The 23,229-nt window shown below is 30.6% G+C and overlaps 1 protein-coding gene across 1 annotated transcript in view; it reads left to right on the forward strand.

Moving 5' to 3' along the window:
- The window catches only part of LOC129953351 (cell adhesion molecule Dscam2-like), a 92,224-nt gene extending 70,139 nt beyond the window's left edge, over positions 1–22,085 (forward strand). The window contains 11 exon segments of the mRNA XM_056066478.1: positions 1,451–1,867; positions 11,068–11,187; positions 11,258–11,440; positions 11,507–11,956; positions 12,961–14,307; positions 16,087–16,365; positions 18,099–18,539; positions 18,602–18,682; positions 18,755–19,138; positions 19,203–19,284; positions 20,477–22,085. Of these exon segments, the coding sequence (XP_055922453.1) occupies positions 1,451–1,867; positions 11,068–11,187; positions 11,258–11,440; positions 11,507–11,956; positions 12,961–14,307; positions 16,087–16,365; positions 18,099–18,539; positions 18,602–18,682; positions 18,755–19,138; positions 19,203–19,284; positions 20,477–21,275 (4,583 nt within the window). The 3' untranslated portion in view covers positions 21,276–22,085.
- Positions 22,086–23,229: the final 1,144 nt, after the last annotated feature.

The following is a 23,229-nucleotide window of genomic DNA, read 5'->3' on the forward strand; positions in this document are numbered from 1 at the left end:
TGTTTTACATATTGGTTTACAAAGGCTTTATCTTTCGAGCTCAAAACGGTCGAAATTCGTTTTTTCCAGCAGCGCTTAAACAGACATTGTTTTACTTTCATTCTCCGTTGGTAAAATATTTTTTGTTCCTAGCAACAAAATTTTAATTTAACGGCCTCACAAACTTTCAACAGAATATTTTGATGTCAAACAATTTGCTTCAGTAAAAAAAAATGTAAATATCAAATTTTCACATGTGTACATTTCTAAGAATTCCATTTTCTTGTCAACAAGTCTTACATCATCTTCAGATATCTTTATTTATTTATTGTATGCGTGAAAGAACACACTAAAACGCGTACTATAACTCTCCTAAAACAATAATGATTTGGGGAGGATAGATATATGCCTCTTATTTTGACAATAAAAAAGTTAATTATATTACTTTAAGATTAACTTAAGCTATTTGTCTACCCTTGCACAGAATTTGAGTCTATAAATTGTTTAAAATCACAATTTTTCATTTATTTGTTAGTCGTTTGCCGCCCTCATGTGGATAATGTCTTACCTAACCTAACATTCTAAATATTACGCATTATTTAAAGGTTTTGTAGAAGAAATGCACAATTTTGTTCATATAAAATAAAATATTTTACGCATCTTAATTCAAAATTTAGCTTAATAAATCACAAAAATTAAATTTAAAATCAAAATGTAAATTTCTTAAAACATTTTGTTTGACATAAGCTCAGTATGGCGGAATTTAGTTTAAAGAGCGTAGATTAGCAAAGTTCATTCGTATTTAAAAAAAATGTTAATGAAAATTAATATAGTTATATACAAAAATGTATAAATATTCATATCATTAAGGAATATAAAGTGTCCAAAAATGTTATATGCATCTGAAAATAAAATCCAACTGTAAAAGCTTTTTTCTTGAATAAAATAGGTTAGTAATACTGGAGTAAGAAAAGGGAAATGATCTATTTAAGTTACGTTGGGCACCCTTCATTAAGGAGATTATGACTAAGTCCCCTAAATCAAGTCAGGCTAAAGCGTTTTCAGCATCATCATAAATAAATAATTATCTAGAATCGAAAAAAAAATTTATTTTGTAATTTATAATTGATTTAAAAATTAAATATTTCGACATTTATTTTTAACGTTATTCTTTTAAAAATGAAATTAATTCAACTAACACACTTATTATTATCTTTTCTTCCTTTTGCTTATGAAATTAACAAAATTAAAACAACGCACTTCTTGATGTCATAATGCACCTTGTTTGAATGTATCAATGATCACTTAACTGCTGTGCACTGTATGAAAAATTATGCACATTCACAACTGAAAATATGCACCTTCTGCACAAAAATATTAAAATTTGTGGTAATTAATTTTTTTACTAACGAAATTATTTTTTGTTTTTTTTTTTAATTTATAATTTATATATATTTAATTATATAAAAAGTCCCACCGAAAATCACACCTTTTTCCTTTGCCCGCGATTTGAATGTTGGCGATCGTACAAGCATTCAGTGTGTCATCGGAACTGGCGATTTGCCATTGACTTTTACATGGCTGAAAGATGGCCAGCAACTACTATCGCATGGAAGTACGAGTGTGTCACAATTTGGAGGCAGTTCCGGTAATGATGGTTCCCAAGTTTCATTTCAAAATGCTGCTAGAAATTTGGATGATGGTATGTCGAATCCTGTTGATAGAGTTAGTTACGATGACGGAGTTGTGGTGACGATACGCCAAAATGATGATTTCACTAGTGCGCTAAGTATAACGAGTGTGACACAGTCTCAAGGTGGTACATACACTTGTAGAGTACAAAACAATGCGGCAACTGTATCTCATTCGGCACAGCTTCGAGTCAATGGTAAACAAAGTGTAAAAAAGGCCAATTTAAAATGTATCATTATCTAATGCCAGTCGTTAGTGACGTAAGGTTAAATTATTAAATGCAAACATATAGTAGGTGTAAGTTGCATGCACATTTAACTAATATCACGGTAACGGCACCCAGTAAAGTATTTGTTACCTTTTTTTGTTAAAATTCCTATCACAAAAGATGTTTTATATTTTAAGTGATAATCTGCCACATTTTTTTCTTTTTTTTTCTTTTTTTCGTGAGTTAACAATATTGATAATAAAACTCCTTAAGGCGTTGGCTCTGAATGTGTCGTAGAAGCCCTATAAGGTCCTCTCTAAGTAGTTCCACCTTACTGGAACCGTAGACACCACTGCCGCTGCCGTCTGAATAAGGAGAGGTGCCTTAATGGAAATACCTCTTCCAACCTTTTTATGGCGGGTTGTTTGGTTGCTTTGATTAGCAAAATAAAAAAAAAAGCAACAAACAAAAGGGAGAAACCATAAAATGGCAAAATCAAAATTTTAACAACAACTTATTTATAGCAAATTAACTATCTAATAAGTTTTCCATCGGCCAATTTTGTTTCGCTAAGTTAATACTCATCATCATCACTCAAATATTACTCAAAAGTTTGGCAAGTTTTATAAATATTAAGTTTTATAAATATTAACTTGAAGATGAACTTTGGTTATTTCAAATCCAGTTGTCTTTGTAGTGGCAGGTATCAAGCCACATCATACAGATATTTCAGAGTCCAGAATGTTGAAAAGTATCTACAAGAGAGGATGTATAGCAAGAGAAGCAACACATTTTCAGAATTCGATATTCAAATACAAATCAGAATTCCAGTTGTTGTTTGGATTGTTTAATTTTTATATATTTAAAGTTATTTGCTTGACTTTCGAAGCACAAAAGATAAGATCTAAATTTTATGATCATCCTTTACACAAGAAAATGTTTGTACTTAAATAAAACTGTATGTGCGCATGGACAGCTTCAAATAACTTGAGCATTCAGTATAAATGATCATTACTACTCCATTTTATAAGATCACCTCCCAACTCAGAGCTATATCTATTTGTTTATTTACCAGATTGGTCATTGCAACTTTGCTAGTACTAATACCAATTATTAATATATTAACTAATTTAACGTATTCAACCAGAATTGTTGATAAATATACATATCTTAAAAGTGTATGTATAAACAAATTGTTGTAATCACAGATAAGAAACTGTACAGATGTCTCATCCCTACAGAAAAAAATGTCCCATATTTTGTCCACTGCTCCTGGGCTATCTACGGACAAAAAGCTTTTTGTCGGTTAATCGTCATTTGTTAAGCACAAAAAGCTGTTTTTGATTTCACATATTGGCTTGCCAGTATTCCTATTTAAAGCTATGTGTCTAACTATAAAAAAAACTTCATAGATTGTTTTTTCTCTCAGTTCAATGTCCTCGAGACAAAGAAAAACAGAAACGTTTCGATGATCTTTTTGTCCCGGTGTTAACATACGTTAACATACATTTAAGAAAATAGGAAGAGATAAGTTAGTTGGAAGACATTTTAAAAATAATTTGAATGGATTCCAAAAAAAAATAAAAAAAATTATTTAAAATTGAGTTTATAAATTGAATTGAATAAAGAAAGATATTGACTTCAAAGTTGTTTCATCCCATAGAAATATTGTTGTTAATGTTTTGCAACATTTTAAGACAATGTTTATTTTACAGAAACACTTCTTTCAAAATATATTAATTTAACTTCTCGATACATTTATTTCGACAGAAAACAGCTTAAACTTACATTTTTGCATACTAACTTACTAATACGATTAACTTAGAGTGTCCGTATGGGACTATTAAGTTAGTTGTAAGTTATGGATAACTATGCTAGTTTTATGAATTTTTGTCTAGCTTTAAGATAGGTTTAAGATTGAATAAATAAAAATGAATTTGAAGAAGAAATACGATTGAAAACAAAAAGCTTTTTGTCGGTTGATAGCCAAGGAGCAGAGGAAAAAATATTGGACATTTTCTTCTATAGGGTTTAAACATTTGTATAGTTTCTTATCTGTGCTAAAATTAAGCAAATTCATGAAATGGTTACATGTGCAAAGACATATTAGTATTATTTAACAGCATTATGGTTCGACATCTTAGAAAATGTCATGTCATTCAATGCATCGAATAAACTGCTTAACATTATGTCTTCTAGCACTATTATGATTAGAAACACTCAAGTCGCAGGTTAAAAGACTGGTTTCTGTTCAATATAGTTCATTTTGGTCATCATCAGTTCCATGTCCCCAGATTACTCAAAATAAAACTACCCACGCTTCAATAAGTAGAAATGAAAAAAAAAACTGATTTTGTTGAGCAGATATTTTGTGATGGAAATATGAAAGTCTCTACATTTGAAAAAAAAAAACGTTCAGAAGTTGTATAAAAGCACGCTTCCTTATGTGCACATCATTTTTAAAGTCTTCTTCAAAAGTAAACTCTAATTCTCTTAAAAATTATATTTATTTGCCCAAGTTTCTGTATTTTTTAATACATGCTCTAAGACCATAAACGTTTTCTTCATTTGCACATTTTTTGTATATTTCTTTTCAATGTTGCTATTGCATTGAAAATTAGAATGCGATTTTATTTATTTTTGACATGTTCTCTAAAATAAAACTTTTTTAAAACTGAAAACTGTACAGTTAACTTGTATTGTATTTTTGTACTAACTGAGTAGTGTAAAATATCAATTTGCGCGGGTATTTAATGTCTTGAATGGCCGGCCTAACTTTTTGTGTTTTTAGTTTATATTATTAAAATACACATAACGGAATGCAATATTGTGTCGAAATATCAAAGTCATCAACTAAGAAATTAGTGTTAAGAACAAATGAAAATTTAAAATTCTATGTAAATACATTATATTTCTTGTGTTTTCGTTTCATTATCTTATGGTTTATTTTTTGTAAGTTTTTTTTTTTTTTTTTTAACATGACCAACTTGGTCTTCAAAGGGAAAGCACCCTGATATAAAACAGTTACAGATTCAAGATCTATAAAAATCCAGATTCCTTGAATTCAAGAAAACACCTGACCCCACACCTACTCCAAATTCCACAATGTACCCAAGACGTGTGTACAGAATTAATGTCTATGAGTCTTAATGTTTTGTACAAAACAATTTAGTAAAAGTGAAATATAAATATGCATAGCATACACAAATTATACATAAATATTTTATATAAATATAATACATTCTATTTATGTCAGTTTGCACCCAGCATTACGACACTTAAATAGCAAGGTACATAGTCACCTAGCTTGGGCACACTTCAGTTCTTAGGATATGTGTGAGGTTAGATAATGATATACATCTTAGCTTTTTTCCAAGTAAAAAACAATTTTTTTGGTTTTCACAATTATTTAGTTAGTGCATTACCTATCCATTTTATATTTTGTTGTATTCAATACATTATAAAAAATTATAACAAATAATCTGTTGCAACTATATTTAATATTTTTCTATTGAGACGTGTTTTGAATTAAATAATTTATTTTATTTAGGGTTATACGATTTAGTTATTGGTAGGAATGTGTATGGTGAACGACTAGGTATATCTTTTTTAATGTCCTCTTAAAGTTTTCAATTCTAGTTTAATTAATACAATAAGGTTCTGTTGCACATTTTTCCTCTTCCATTTCATTTTCGAAATAATTCTAGAAAAATCGTAATTTTATGCAAATAATGCACGACCTATATGTATCCAAAGAGTCTGTTTGAAAATATTCACTGTATTTTAAGATTAAAAAAAGTGTGTTTTTCAAAAACGTCAACTCCATTTGATTACTCAAAAAAACTTAAGAGCAGTTTTTTTACATTAATTTTGTATGTTTAAATTTTTTCAATTATAGTTTTTGTTGAATACAGTTATTAAGAGATTATTAATATACGTTTTACATTTCAAATTTCGTAAAGAAATATGATGACCCATTTTCAAGATATCGAATTCCGAAAAAATATGTAGGTACCTATTATTATTTTTTTTAAATGAAAAATAAAAACTTTGACATTTTTGATCATCAAATATTATTGTAACAGTATAAGAGCATGTGCCAAAAAAGAATTATTGAAATCGGTTGATTAGTTGTTGAGAAAACATAAAAACGGTTATATTTTGGAGCAATACAAAATCGATTTTTTGCTAAAAAATTCGTAAAGAAAAAAATTGTCTAAAAACCTTAATTTCCAAAGATGAAGTCAATCTGCCCAATGGTTTGGGCTATATGGTCCAGAACAGATAGACAGACAGACGGACGGAATCGAGAGACCAACTATTTTGACTTTTCTACCATCGTATTGACATGTTTGATTAAGATCTCAAACTTTGCCATATAGTTCCAATATGTCGCAAGTTAAAAAGGAATTGTTTTTTTTTTTATATATTTCAAACAACCAATTTTCACCATGAAAATGCCAAAACCAAATATTCCCTAGAAAATAAAACGCTTATATGTTTATATCTACATATGTAAATAAACACGAACGTATTTAAACGTAATATTGGGGAAAAGTTCCCATTAGGACAAAACGTAAATTTAAATTTATTATTTTTTCAAGCAGAGTGGTATATCTTGGTTTTCTCACTATAATTTTCCAATCATGTCGATTGCATAATTCTAATAATTTTACTATACTGTTGAGTCAATTAGATCAACTGACCACTCGCATTCGTTGTCAAACTTAATTATGAAATTCGCCGAATGAACTTCATTGTCAATTCCAAAGATCACCTTAGCATTGCTGAACTTGTTAATTATATGCGAGTTATTCGTTAGTCTAACTCAAACTCGAAGTGTTTTAAAAGTGATACAACTTTGAGGACAAAACTTTTATTTGATAGAATAAGATCTATTTGATTTTTGTATCTTGTTGCAACATTTTGAGTAAGTTTCTCTTTCATTAAGTCAGCCGCAGCCATATTCAACAAAAGTTGTTTCTTCTCAATTTCTCCTGAAACACATGTTAGCGTTGAATTATTCTGTTATTAATAAATAGTAATATATCTGATATACAATTTGCAATAGATGAAGCTGACTCTGGGGTGTAATAGAAGTAGTTAATATCTTTATCAGTTGCTGTATTAGTTGGAACGTATGTATATTTATATTATTGTATTGATATATGGCTCCCATATAAGTTACTCTATCCCTTGATTTCTTGAATATTGTTTTTCAAAAAAAAAACTGACTTCTTTTTTGGTTACACTGTGTGAACCTGTAAAGAAAGTTATCATTCTCCTTTGTTTAATATGTTATGTCATTGCTCAAAATAAGGAAAAATAGAATTATTGCAGACAGGCGTATTTTATTTATCCATTATCCTGATATCGTGCGTCTGTGGCATTGGGAGCTACTGAGCGCTGCAACCGATGTCTTAAGAGTTCCCCAGGATGCTCTCTTCTGTTTATTTTAATCTTAAATTTTGGCATTGTGTGAATAATCTTAAAAGCACGTATGCAAACATAAAATACAATTTTTATGTAGACTAGTATATGTATATGTAGATTTGAATGTATAATGATGGATTTACATACATCTGTATCTACAAATTATAATTTAAAATAAAACGGGATAGATATGTGTCGAAAAGCGTAAGCGTGAAATAGTGTCTTCACGATGATAAACATGATTGTCTACATATCTTCATTTTGGTTTTAAATATTTATTCTATGAATTTGAGCTAGGTGTATTTTTTATATCCTCTTTATTTTCGAGAAATGTATGGCAGATACATGTTAATTAAGCATATTTAAATCTCAAAGGAAGCATCATCTTCAAACTTAAAACTTTTTTTACTTGCAATTATTCTCAAAAACCTTTTAGTCCCTCCGCGTATTTCTCCGTATAATTTCGAAGAAGAAATCACAGAAGGAATGCGTACCCAGTTGATGTGCTCCAGCAGTCAAGGCGATCAGCCATTTAACATAACATGGCTTAAAGACGATGTTCCCATTCAGAGCAGTAGTGACAGCGACGGCACTTCAGGAAATGGAAGAACGATCAAGAAATCGTCGGATCCATCGTTGTTCATAAACGAATATGCACCATTTTCAAGTATTCTATCTATTCATAATGTAAGTTCCAGGCACAATGGCAATTACTCATGTCGCATAGCAAACCGTGCCGGATCTGTTGAGTACACAGCTGTTCTTTCAGTGGCCGGTAACGTAAAATACACAAATTTTAATTGTTTTATAATAATGTTTATTTAAAGCACAATAAGCACCTATTGTTTTGTTTTCTGCACTGCACAAAAAAAGCAACAACATTAATAGAAATATTAAAGAATCTTTTTTTTATAAAACATAATAATTTTAAATTGTTGTTGTCGATAGTTTTTTAAAATTAAATATTGGGATAATATTGACAGTTAGTATAAGTGACGCTTATATAATACATCTTTGATCTCGAACAACGAACGAAACTTGACCAAATTGGGTAATTTTAACACTAAAATTGTGTATGTATACCCTAGCATAGCATTACAGATATGCAAGCTTTTTGTGATCATCGAAAGTGCCTACGTTTTTTAAGAAAATTCGGCGAACAGAAAGATTGCCGTAAAGTCTATCATAATAATTTACCGTTTAGATTGTTTGATTAAATCCCCTTTGCTAGGTGGTGATTTTTTTTTAAAATTGAGATGATATGCAAAACAACAATTTGCAAATATCAGTAACACAAGCATTATTCTAATTTAACTTTTTTCAAAACAAGAAATCCATTGTTTTCTAAATAAAGTTTATTTATACAAAATTCGTTGGTTAATTTTCTTTATCATACTGTGTATGATGTTATGAAGTTCAAAATAAAATTAAACTGAAGCTTATATCTTAATTGGTGCGTGAGGTAATTAAATTTAAATGTCATTGAATGATTCACTTTTTATTTTTGAATTGCTTTTATACTCAAGTAACGCATTTTTGAAATTCCATCCTGCACATCTGCATTTTATTAACCGTGAAGTAAAATGTGTAAATGTGCATATGTGCATATGTGGCCCGGCCTATGAAAAGGTGGTTTAAGGGTCAATAAATTATTTTGTTTTTGAAGAATAGACTGGGCCACATACATAAATTATGAAATTATGGCATGATGGTTAGTGCGTTGGACTGTCATGCCAGAGGTCTTGAGTACAATCCCTGCCTGTGCCATATAAAGTTTTTTTTTTCATGGGTACATCCTCTTGTAAGGAATTGACATATCCTCCAAGAAATTATTGTCATGAAAAGTGCTTTATCAAATAAGCCGTTCGGATTCGGCTGTAGGTCCCCCGGCTCCCTGACAACATTACTCGCACACAGGAATGGTTGAGAGTTGTAAGTCACAAGGGCATATTTCTCCACGTACTGTTGAGCCACCAAATTTATTTATTATACGTTGATAGAGACACCTCGATAAAATCTCGACTTATGTTGCAGGTACCTTGGGACACAACTAATCATAAACATATGTCTCACGCTTATGAAAGGGATTGAGATATGATATTTAAGCTAAACCTATATTTTACAAATCTTCAAGAACAAATCTTCCCTACAAAAATCAATGTTCTTTCTTGGTTTTTTGCATTTTTGTACTTTTCTTTCTCCTATGAGTTCTTTCATTTGCTTTCAAGTTTTTTTCTGACCTTATGGACGGTCTAAGGATTAGTTACACCAGGGGATAGAATGTGTGCAATGTTTTTGTGGGCGGTGTGAATCCAGCCTAACCTCATACCAAGGACAATGTAACACTGGTAATCCAAGCTTAATTGTTGATATCTTTAATATTCCCGATCGGGTCTGGCGCTACTACAAATTCAAATTATTTTTAAATCTTTCGTCCACGTAGATGAAGGTGTAGTAGATTTAATTTTTTATAAGAGGGAACAGGTGTATTAAGTTGATAAACTTAGGTAGAGAGGTATCAACATAATATGTTGGCACTATGAAGCTCAGAAAGGAAAATTTAATATGAGAGATAAACACAAGTTTGACAATTTTTTGCTTCAATACCTTAAAATGAGTACATCGTACAAATTGAAATACGAAATATTTAAAGTTTTTAAAGAGAACCAGCACATCAGCTACCCAAAATTCATAATTTCAAAATGAAATGAGCTAAGAATCCAAACCATTAACAACTCAAAGGGCCTAGTACTAAAACTAATGCTAATATTTCTGTCTCTGGTCAAAACTAAAGGAGTTTACAGGGGTGAAATCGGCTAAGGTGATAATTGACTATCATATTTTTGATAGTGAATGTATTTATAGTCAAGAAAAATTCCTGAAATCACCAAAAGTTATGAAGTCGTACAATTTGTATATGCTTATATTTGCAGCTTTCAAAAACCTGCAATAGATGCCCTTTATTATAATAAAATGTATTTTATGTACCGCTTTTTATAAATAGAAGTTATTTAAAATTAAAGCAAATACTTATACAGAAGAATTATGCTTTTTCTCAAAGACGGAAACTAGTTATTTAATTTAGTTTAATAATTAAAAATATCTAGAATTATGTATACATTGTCACAACGGATTTAACTTACATTACCTCATTTTTGTCCAAATATGGACTAATACTAACGTCGCGATGCGACGGGTAATATGCATTCATTTTTTTTTATTCAATATGCTACTGCTGAGCTTAAAAAAGATGCCCGTTTTTATGTTTTAATGTAAGTATTGTCCTTGTTTTGTTTTACAATTTTAATTTTGCCAATTTAAGCCAATTTAATGGTAAACTGTCCCTCCCGACTAAACGGGGGCTATATACCCGCTTCTAGAAACTATTCTTTTTTTAATATTTTTTTTTGTTTTTAGTTATTTTGTGTTTTTTCTTAGATGGAATCAGTTGGGTTTCAATACAAATATGTACAAATAAATTTTTTGAAATTCCACTTACATTTTAGCTTTTGTCGTCATCGTGCTTTTTAATTACATTCGCCGCAGTATGGGCAAAATTTGTGTACTATACCCAAGAAAAAATAATCTTACCCTTAGCCGAAACACTATATTTTATAATTTAAGCTAAATTTAGCTTGAAACGCTCTTTTTTAACTACGATATGTTTTTTTTTTATTTCTGCATGCATAAAATATAAACACGATATGTATCTTTCCAGTATTTTTAATGCTCTTATTTTTAATCTTTAAAACTAGTTCCACCCAGGTGGATTACTAAACCAACCGACCATAACGCCGTTCTTGGAAATTCTGTCGTAATAACTTGTAACGCAGATGGCTTTCCGATTCCTGATATAACATGGAAGCAATCTATAGGTTTGTATCACAGCAAATAAATTTAGTTCCATAGTGAAAGACAATAACATTTATTTTATTTTGAAAACAGGTGTACATTCTGGAGAATACCGTGAGTTGAGCTATTCTGGCGGAAATGGAATGATTGTAAGCTATAAGAATGGATCATTAATTATACCAAAAGTAAGCAAAGACCATGAGGGTAGTTATTTGTGCCAAGCTAGCAATGGGATAGGGGCTGGACTGAGCACATTAATAAAGCTGACGGTACATGGTGAGCTCTTCCTCATGTAGTAATACACGATTTTATATATTCTTTGACTTTTATGTTGGAACATAGTTGGACCTCAAGTTACTGTAAGAAGTAAGCAACTAACAGTTCGCCGTGGTGATAGAGTGAATTTATTTTGTGAAGCGGAAGGTGATCAGCCATTGGATATTTACTGGCGTGCCAGAGGAAATCGCATTGATACTGCCTATGACATACGATACACTTTGAATGATTCACCTATAAGTCATGGAATTGTCTCGGAACTAAGCATTTTGCAAACTGTTATATCGGATAGAGGAGAATACACATGCGTTGCAAGTAATGCTTATGGACATGACAAAGCTGTTTTAAATCTTCAAGTTCAAGAGCCCCCTAATTTTCCAATGAATTTACATGTTGTTGAGCTGGGGAGTCGCACAATAACTTTGGCTTGGTCGCGTAACGATCAAGATCAAACGAACGTATACCGAGAATCACAGCCGATATCAAACTACATATTGCAATATAAAAAAGCACAAGGTGAGAAAATTGTAAAGTAGCAATTACCGTCTTTCTGATTGACGTATAACTAAACATTTTATAAAAAAATTATTAAAAAATCATATTCAATTCTTAAATTTAAATTGCATTTGGTTAAAAATTCTCAGTAAAAATGTTCTATGGTAATTAATTGCCGCTTTGTATAGGATTTTAAAGTAGCTTAATGTCTCTTTTACAGTTTGGAAGCGCTATAAGTTCTTTCTTTGATTAAGAGTCATTTCCTTCAAAATATAAATTGAAATATATGAGTGAAAATATTTTTTTTCTGACAAATTTTGAATTCAATTCTTCAGTGCGTTGCCAGCTCTTCGAGTTTTTTGTACCAGAGCGTATTTCCTTGAATTAGCTTATTTTCAATTCTAAAACTTAAACTACAAACTAATAAAAAGCGGTGAGAATCCGGGGTCAATGCTGATCATGTAGTTTGATGTTGTACTTGGTAAATTAAAACATCGTTTCATGAAGTATCTAAGGATTTTCCCTACAGTGGAAACTAAATGAATTATCAATTTTCAAAATATTAGTAAATGATAAGCGGGGTGCCAACCGATCATCAGATTCGTTTATTTGTGGTAACTACAATTCGTTTTTAGTTCTCTAATGCCACGCCCTTACCTTTTTAATTGATCTTTTTTGGTGCTTGATGAAAATCTAACCTGCATTAAAGTAACCCTCGAACTCGAACACAAATTGAATGTGTGACTTCTTTACAAAATCGTTATAAGCCGGTACGTTTGAACATTAATAAAATAATTCTACATTTGTAACAAATTTTCTAAATAAGATAAATTTAAGATAAAACGGTCGTCACGTTTCTGTTTTAATTTTCATATTTTGTACATAAAAAATCTAAGTTTAATATCCAAACTCTTGACAAATATAATTTGTATACCGTTTTTTTTCCGTTTGGGTCTTAGTTCGTTGGTAGTTCGTCGCTTTCATGTCAGTCCATTAACGTATACTTTTTAAATTTAAATTTTCAGAAGTTTGGCACGAGCACAATAATCAAAAACTTTTACCTGGGGATAAAACATCGGCACAAGTAACTTCGTTGAAACCCTCACAATCGTATCACTTTCGTTTGTATGCTGAAAATCATTTGGGAACAAGTGCACCTAGCGATATTCTCCTTGCTCAAACGGACGCAGATGTCCCAAGTGGACGTCCGCAGAATGTTGCCGCTGAACCCCTTGGCCCTCAACAGCTACTTATAACCTGGCGTCCTCCTGAAAGGGATAGTTGGAATGGCGAACTTCTTGGATACACAATCGGTTATCAGAAACATGAGGACAGTGCATATAACTATACTAAAGTCGGAATATTGTTTGGTGAAGGATTGCATGATTTTAGATTGGTTGGCCTAGAAAAATACACTCAGTATGATATTACTGTCTCAGCTTTCAATGTAAAAGGAGATGGACCTCCAAGTGAATCTATAATGGGTCACACTTTGGAAGATGTTCCATCGATGTCTCCACAAAGTGTTGCTTGTACTGCACTAACAGCTCAAAATATACAAATTTCATGGCAAGCACCTCCAAAGGAAAATACACATGGAATAATACAAGGCTACAAGGTCCTCTACGAGCCTTGGAATGATGAAAGTGATTATGGTAATCGAGAGACAAAGATAACTTCTTCATTAAATACAGTCTTACATGGATTGCAACCATTTACCAAATATAGTGTTCAGGTACTGGCTTTTACAAGAGCTGGTGAGGGTGTTTTAAGTTCAGTAATCACATGTACTACAGAAGAAGCCGTTCCAGATGCTCCTGAAAGGGTGAAATCCGTCGTTAGCAGTGAGTCGTCAGTGATAATTAGTTGGCTTCCACCACGACGACCAAATGGGATTGTAACAAAATACAATGTTTATATTCGAATATTGGAAAAAGGACAAGAGTTAAAAATTCTTAAGGAAGTGTTACCAGCTCACAATCGTCATTTTGAAGCCAAAGATTTAACAACAAGAGAAACTTATGAGTCTTGGGTAACGGCTTCGACGCGTGTCGGACAAGGTCCTAGTACTCCAGTTATTAAACTATCACCGAGCTTTGCAGTACCAGCTGCAATTATTTCATTTGGACAGTCATTGAGTGTTAGCTGGAAAGTAGACATGAAGCTGACTTGCTTGTTTGTAGGAAATCCCAAGCCGAATGCCGAATGGAAACTTTTGAACTCGAGGTCAAAAAAACAATTCCGATTAGAAGTTGGAAGTGACAATACTTTGACTCTAAGAAATATACAACGAAGCCATGAGGGTAATTATTCGTGTGGTGTTCGCAACGCTTTGAGCTCGGATCATGTGGTCTATCAGTTACTTGTTCAAGGTATGTTTAATTAAAACTTAAAATTAATTTAGATGTTTAGTAATATTATATTTATTTGATAGAACAATATGAAGGTGGAATTTTTGTATCGAAATTATTTATAACATAAAAAAACTTTTACTGACGTAAGTCTTTGTGGGTAAAATTATAACAAATTTACACTAAGTCTCCGTACAACAGCCTAATTGTAGTGTTTTTTTCTTTTGAAAAAAAGGTTCTACGAAATAATGTAAAACCAAAGTGGTAACATTAAAAAAAAAGATATTTTCCATCTTCACCTTCTTACCAAATTTTAAAAATTGTGATTTTGGTTTTCAAAATACTTGTTTTTAATATTTTGTTATAGTAAATGTTGAAAGCTGCTGTTTTTAAACTTTTAAACTTTTTGGACTATGTGTATTTTTTTTAGATACATTGAAATAAATATAATGAAAAATGAAATTTTCGAACGAAGTTTAAAAAAAAATATAAAAAAGCAAACTTTTTGAGATTTTTTTTTCAAAAACGTGGGAAGATGGAGTATAATTAAAATACTTTTGTTGAATAATATTTAAAAATTAGTTTAATCATTTCTTCCTGAGCTAGTTTTCTATCAGACGTTCTTAAAAAAATCGATCAAATAAAGTTGTCGTGCAAATTTCTTTACCTCTAACAAATGAAATTCACAAACATCGCGTTCGTCACCAAATTGACAGTTCTTCTTGCGATAAATCTAGCGATATTATAGAAATATATATATGTAAATGGTCTATTTTTGCGATAATGAGAGCATTCTTGCCCTAGAACTAATTTTATCAAATCATGTTGTTAACTTTTAGTTATTTTGTTTCAAAAAATCCAACCTACTACTTTTTGAACAAAACACTAAAACCTACAAAAACTGCAAGAAATTGATAAGAAATTGTTTTTGACTCCAGTATTATGAGAACAAAGAAAGATATTGACTTCAAATTATTTATCTCACACAAAATATTGTTATTAATATTTTGTTAAAGTCTCAAGCAATATAAATCTACTAAAGGGATGGGAAATTATCAGTGTGGATAGCATCCCAGATTCTTTTTTAGTTTGGTTTACAAAGCAAAAAACTGTTTTTATTTAAGCGTCAAATCAAATTAAATTAAATTAAATTAAATTAAATTAAATTAAATTAAATTAAATTAAATTAAATTAAATTAAATTAAATTAAATTAAATTAAATTAAATTAAATTAAATTAAATTAAATTAAATTAAATTAAATTAAATTAAATTAAATTAAATTAAATTAAATTAAATTAAATTAAATTAAATTAAATTAAATTAAATTAAATTAAATTAAATTAAATTAAATTAAATTAAATTAAAATAAATTAAATTAAATTAAATTAATTTAAATTTAATTAAATTAAATTAAATTAAATTAAATTAAATTAAATTAAATTAAATTAAATTAAATTAAATTAAATTAAATTAAATTAAATTAAATTAAATTAAATTAAATTAAATTAAATTAAATTAAATAAATTAAATTAAATTAAATTAAATTAAATTAAATTAAATTAAACTAAATTAAATTAAATAAATAAAAGGTAAATATTCAATTAAATTAAAACGACTTCATACCTACATTTTTAACATTCAAGTTACAATTCATCTTTCACGTTTAAATAATATTTCCTCGTCAATAGGCTACTGAATAGAAAATGGAATATTATGTATCCTATATAGAATTATTGTAAAACCGTCTTGATTTATACATTCAAAGGTTATTTTTTATTTTTTTACATTTCAATGAACAGTTCCCCCCGCTGCTCCTATCTTATCTATAACTGGAACTACCTTCAAATCTGTATCATTACAATGGCATGTAGACGATACTGGTGGCGCACCTCTGAGGGGCTTTACTTTAACTTATCGAAAAGAATTTGGTGAATGGGAAGAGTTGCAGGTAGATCGCCGTATTCACTCTTATTTACTAGAAAATCTTCAATGTGGAACTCGTTATCAATTTACCATAACAACATTTAATAAAATTGGCACTGGACTTACAAGCGTGGTTGAATCTGCAAAAACAAAAGGTAAGACTTTAAATCTTCCTACATCCCCACATACATCCCTGTCCCTGTATCAGCTATTATTATTTTCTTAATTATATGCATAGTAGTACCCGTGACATGATGGTTAGTGCGCTGCAATGTCAAAAAATAACAGCTGTAAAAACCGTCCGAACGAAGCAAATTCATTGTGAACTTGATATGATAAGTATATGGAATTAGTTGAACGTTTTCATTCATGAAAGAAATCTCTAAAGTGTTCCCGTTTTCTGCAAAAAAACTACAGGAATCTGGGAGCTTATTTGAATTTGTATATTTATTGTGTGACACTGAAAATTCCTCATTTTACAAGAATTATTATTATAAAAAAATATCTGTTCCAATCAGAGTACTCTCAAATACGTATTCTTTTTGAAAAACACATTCTTAATCTCAACATGGATCTTCATAAGAAAAGTATATAGCTTTCAATTCGTATTTTAGAACAGAATTTCAGGAATAAATAAAGTAAATTCCCTGAACTAGGAACCGATAAAATAAAAAGGGATGTTTTATATTTGTAGGTAGAAATTTGTAACCAAATAAACAAGGTTTTGATTTTAATGATACAAAACTTAAACTGTTAAAATACATTGATACTTCATTAGCTATCGATGGTGCTAATGTTTTCTATTGTTTTCTATTTTAAGCCAAGTTAAAATTGAATAACGAAACAACTATAGGTACACCCTCCTGCAATTGTAATTTTTTGTAAAGAAATAAATAATGTAAGTAAATGTTAGAATGTCCTGAGCTTTTAGAGAATTTTCAAAATTTATATGATCTTCTGGTCTCTTCTCTTCTTGAAGTGGGAACGCTGAATACTAAGGCATTATGGTAAGAAGGGTGAGTTTGTGTATAGCTTCGCTCACACAAAATAAAAATGAATTTCCAGCGATGGACTTTCCTTGAAAAAGATATGATCATGGTTAATTTTTCTTTCAAAGCTTGATGTCTGAAAAACTTTTCCATTTTTGGTGAGAGAAAAAGAAACAAATTTGTAGGTGTAAATTTTACTTCGAAAAGACAAAATGAATAATTTTTGTTTTTATTATTAGGACAAATTTCAGTGCAAAATGCAATAGGGCTAGACATAAAAAACTACCTGCGGCATATGATTAATTGACAAAAAAGGGATAATTGTTTATTTCTATGTTTTATTATTGTTGGCTTAGCAATAGAAAGGTTCCGAGGGCGTTGTGATAACATTTATTTATGGCGTTAGTGTATATTTGATTTATTTGTTTAAGAGCTGAGGAGGAATACTTTTCTCACGACCTGATGTGGGACACAATTTTGGATGCAATTATAATTAATCCAGGTGACGATTCTTCAACCGAATATGAAAGCAATTTTAGTTCTGAAAACTAAGTATATGTAAATAAACATTAATTTATTTATTTATAGATATATTTATTTAAGCAGAAAATATATTACATTGATATCTTAACCTATATTGCACAATTTACAGAGTTACGGTATATAACTACCTTGCTACTGACAATAAGAATAACAGTATTTTAAGCAAATAAAAATGTAGAACACAAATATAGTGAAGGAAAAGCTTTTAATACCTTCATTAAAAAAATTGAACTCACGCATTCCATCTCATTAATTCCCTGTATTAATCTTAATTCAATTTCCTATCCAATACTTAACTCTCAAAAAAGCAACGATACTTAAACCTGGCTATTACAAACATAACCAACAAATTTCAGGAAATAAACCAGTTCCTGCTCGAAAACAAAACCTAATTAAACCAAATATAACATCAGCTATTCTCGAGTTATCTTCATGGAAAGATGAAGGATGTCCTATTCTTTACTTCACCATTGAATTCCGAAGATATCGAAAATCAAGTGATTGGATTATTGTTTCTAGTAGTATTGCTACCCAGCCTCGATACACCCTCGGTGATTTGGAGCCAGCGACGGCATACAGCCTTCGAATAACAGCACACAACCATGCAGGCTCAACTCAGGCTGAATACCTATTCAATACATTGCATTTAACAGGTTTATCAGTTAGTAACAAGGATGAAAGCGATGTACCCGAAGCAGGACCATTATTTCGTGATGTCCATTTTATTGCCGTTCTAGTAACATCCGTTTTTGGGACAATTTTAGCATTGGTGGGAGCATGTATTTGCTTGAGACATTGTAAGTACAAATTTGTCTCTACATTTGCATACAGAACTAAAACCTTCTACACTTTTCATCAGATCCAAGACAACAACTAGATCAAAATGTCAACCCGATGCGCCCACCTTTATCAGAAGGAAAAGATCCGCGACGTCAAAACCGTGAGCATTGCATACAGAATGCCTTTTCATATAGGTACACATACAAATCAATTAAAGAATGATATTTTTCAGGCTTAGAACAAATTCCAGAGTACTCTGAGGACATATATCCGTATGCAACATATCATTTGCCTGACCAAGAAAACCAATCTGGAAATATCGATCGCAATGGAATGGTCTATGACCCTCGAAATCAAGATACTTTAACTCTTGCGAATAACAAACGTTCTGCAATCACAGGAATAAATATTGTTGGACAATCCAGTGCTCCTGTTGTGGCTGAGAAAAATTCGCCTGTCACAGAAAAGCGTCCAAAAATTATTCCTAATACCATTAAATCGGAATCAGAAGAATACGATTCACTCAATTCGGATAGTGATATATCTGCTGAAAGAAATTGTAATAACAGTCGTACTGAGTCTGATCGTCAACTAGATGACCATGATTCATTTATATGTACTTACGCTTTGATAATAGTTCGTAATATTTTGTTTTTGATATATGTTTCAAATCGTTTCAGCTCATGGGCACAGTCCTATATCTCGAAATGGTGGTAATAAGGAACGACTATCAGTATTCAATAGCACTCCGCAGCATAGTAAGTTAGTATCTGTTTCTTTTCTTTAAACAAAAAATATTATTTGTGTTTAAAAGACGATGGGTATTTCAGACGTACAACCAACAGAATTAGAATAGTTGCCAAATGAAAGGATATCACTACTTCATAATTTCATTCTATGGCTATAAGTAAAACCGCCGGAGACAAGAGATAACAAGATGTTTCTGTATAAATGACTGTAGTTAAATGCACCTTAAAGTTTAATTTATCATAAGCGCTGAACGAATCTGTAAGAATTTTATACATCCAATGAAGCTTAAGCATTTTCCATAATGGCGAACATAGTTATTAAGTTATTTTCCCCCCAGATTTGGTACACATTTTAATTCTGTTGTTCTTACGCCAACCACCCATATAAAATTGGCCATTATTCCTTTTATAATGATGGCTCAGAAAAGTCTAATATTAAGGTGACATTGTGCAATATATATGTATATATTCTACTTTTAAACTGAATACCTCGATATTTTTGCTGAGTGTTAACCACTTAGCTACTCGTGTGGAAAAATCATATACACTATGTAGTCAAATATGTCCAAGGTGTTTTCTGAGACGATGCAAGAAAGTTGTCTCTCCTTCGGATCTGACTATAATTTGAAAAAACCTTTATACATGCATCCAAAACTTGAGCATTGCTCCCATTTAAGGACTTAAGCCGAAGCAACTTTTCAACTGATTGTCATTATCATTAGCATCATTAAATCAATTACTCCACTCTTGTCCTAAAGTGTTTCGCCTGTTTCACAGTTAGTTCAATAGATAATTCTCTTTTGAAATAACCAGCCGCATTCCTAAACCTAAAAAATGTATGCTTAATACTCTCACATCTAGGAATGCTTATTAGCTATCCTTGAACTCAACTTTGGCCTAACTGTGATTTATAGATGTTCGTTCCTTAGTCACTTTTGAAAGGTAATATGTGTTTGTGGTGCCAGTGTTTTGGTTCTGTTTCATAATGAAATCATAGAATTTATAGCCGTTAAAATCTGTAGATATTTCGAAATTTATGGCATATGTAAAATGTTTGCATATGTATGTGTTTTGCACACTGTTTATCATTTTTGAATATTGTGTATTTATAAATTTGTTTCCATTATTTTTTTAACATTATAGAAATTTTGCTTTACTATTTATTTTCTATTTTGAAATTTTAAAAGATTTTGAAACATCAACAGTAACAGCATGGACATGCCCCTCGACCACAGAATCTTTGACCCGCCGCCAAAGCAACATGCACAATCTACGTCAGCCACAACCAATCAACAGCTGCTCCACTATCTCCACCTTAACAACCAGCAGCACCACCATAATTCATCAACAGTCAGCACTACAAATCTGCCCCGTATATCCTTTGCCAAAAATAATCAAAATGAACCATCCGAAGTATGCTCAACACGCATTAGCCAATCAGGCTCTTATGTCGAAATTTTAAAACACACCAAGTACCAAAATTTGCAAAGTGATAATAATCAGAGGCAGAATTTTTCAATAAATGAAGATCCATTAACTAAATCAGATGCAGTTAACAGTCATCTTTCGTCATCATCATGTCAAAATAAAAGTTACGGTAATTTCCTTACAATCACACCACGACGAAAAGGCAAACTTCTATCGACTGCAGCAGCTATTGGTGACCATCGTTATCATCATAACATTGAACCTTTAAATTTGCTAAGCGTTGAAAAAGACAACAATGCCACCATAAAATCAACTAAACTCTACGATTACAAAACATTGGAAACCCTCAGTAAAGCTGATACACTTCTTTTAGGTTCTACAATTTTTCCTAAGCTAAAGAAGACATATTGCGCAGAAATAACTACTTTTGCAGCTAGTGATAAAAGTTTTGAAAACGGCAGCAACACCACTAACCAATCATCAAATATATGTGAATTCCAACAAATATTATTAGACACAAACCTTAGCCCACCTACTGCATTTAGCGATGGGGCTAAAAAATCTTCATTATCGTAAAGACTGAACCAGAAGAAGGTATTTCTACGAATTTTTTTTTTTATTTTATAAAAATAACTAAATATATTGAGATTCCTCCATTGAAAAAAAAAACATATCACAACTAAATACATTGACCATGTAATGGAACTCAACGAAAAAGGGTTTTTTGTTACATATTTTTCTTGTACGTTGATATGAAATTTATAAAAATATCACACTATTAAGGTTATATAAAAACGCTTAAATGTATCTAATGGCTTTTATCAAGAAAACAATGAATACAAAAGAAACAAATTCAATTAGAGTACACTTTGAGGGGACTCAATATCTGAATTTTTTTTACAAAAAAAAAATCAATCAATTAAATAGAAACATGTCAATTTTTACAATTAACTTTTACGTGAAAATAACAATATAGTGAATATTTTTAAAAATCTCGTTAACCTAAATATCACCATACTCTACTTTTTTTCATAGTGTTTTATTTAAAAATTAATAGGTGTATAGACACATGGCGGATAAGTTTCAAAAACGGATTTAACAAGTTAAATAAAGTTTGTATAGAGTTTATTATTTTCTAGTTTTGATTAAAAAAAAACGTCCTCAGATAGAAATAATTGTATAATAAATTAAAGACGGTTAGGATTCGGAATTTTATCTTAAAACTCAATCAAAATAAGGAAAAGGAAAATTAGATTAGAACAATTATTTTTAAAGTCTTACGTTATACGTATTTATTTTAATCTTCACCTTATTACTACGAGTATTTTGACCTTATATATTCAATGATCTAATCAGTTTTAAATAAACCCATATCTTTAAATTTGTTTTTTTTTTAAAACTATTAGTAGTGTTGTCATCGAATGATAAATAAATAATAAGAGGATAATAATTGATCATTGAATTGTGCTCTGTTTGTCTGCTTTTTTTAAAATATGGTGCATTACATGAAGGATAAGATATTTTTGTCTTGTCCTTACTACCAAGAGATTCAAATTAGTTGTGTGAAAAAAAATGTTGGTGCATTTTATGCAATCGCAAAAAGTTCTGATACAAATTAAAAGAGCTACTATCTATACTTTATTAATTTAATTATAACAAAGAATTTTATTTTACAAATCATTGACCGAATTCTTGAGCTTCCAATGCAGAATCTCAAATAATAACATCTGGGATATGATAAATGAGCAATTCAAAGTCTTTGATGTGAGAATTTTGAAATTTTTCAGAGTTTTTGTATGTTAACGGAAATTAATGTATCATATCTTTTGTCAGATTATAAACGGTTCGCCCTGAAACCGAAAATATGTCGAAGGTTTGTCAACCAAATTTCTATCTTGTTCTTTTAAGTGGGATTATATGTGTTTGTTCACTCAACTATTTCGTCTTTCCTTAAATTCTTTGCATTTGAATAATTTAATTTACCCTACAATTATAAACAAACGTATGTACTTAATTTTTGTTATACTTTTACTTATGGACGCACGCGCACAAGGTTATAAAAAGCTTACGTTCACACACAAATATGTTATTAAAGCGAAAATCTTACTACCTATAAGTAACTGAAAATTATCTATTAAGAAATTCGCAATCAGTGAAAAAGCTAATTGCTGTCAAAATTACAAGTGCAACAAGTAAACAAATGGGTGTTCGAGGGTGATATCTACGAAGGATTCCGGTCTTTATATAGATCGTATTTGCTGTATCAAAGGCAGAATGTCTTTGAGGTATATGATCAACACGGCATTTCGTGGGAAAGGTATGTTGTAGGGGGATATCGTATATCCCGTCTGCTGTATGCAAATATTACAAGAAAAAGCAAATATTGCTTGAATTTGAAATGAAAGGGGATATGAAATAGTTTTGTGTGCTGCGGGTACCCTTGTGCAGAGGAGAGTTCTTCCATAAGGCGTGTACTGCACATATTTATTGCACAGAGTATAGTACACTCGTAATTTTAACATGATTTTTC

This window comes from Eupeodes corollae, chromosome X (assembly GCF_945859685.1).
Source record: "Eupeodes corollae chromosome X, idEupCoro1.1, whole genome shotgun sequence".
Classification (NCBI taxonomy): Eukaryota; Metazoa; Arthropoda; class Insecta; order Diptera; family Syrphidae; genus Eupeodes; species Eupeodes corollae.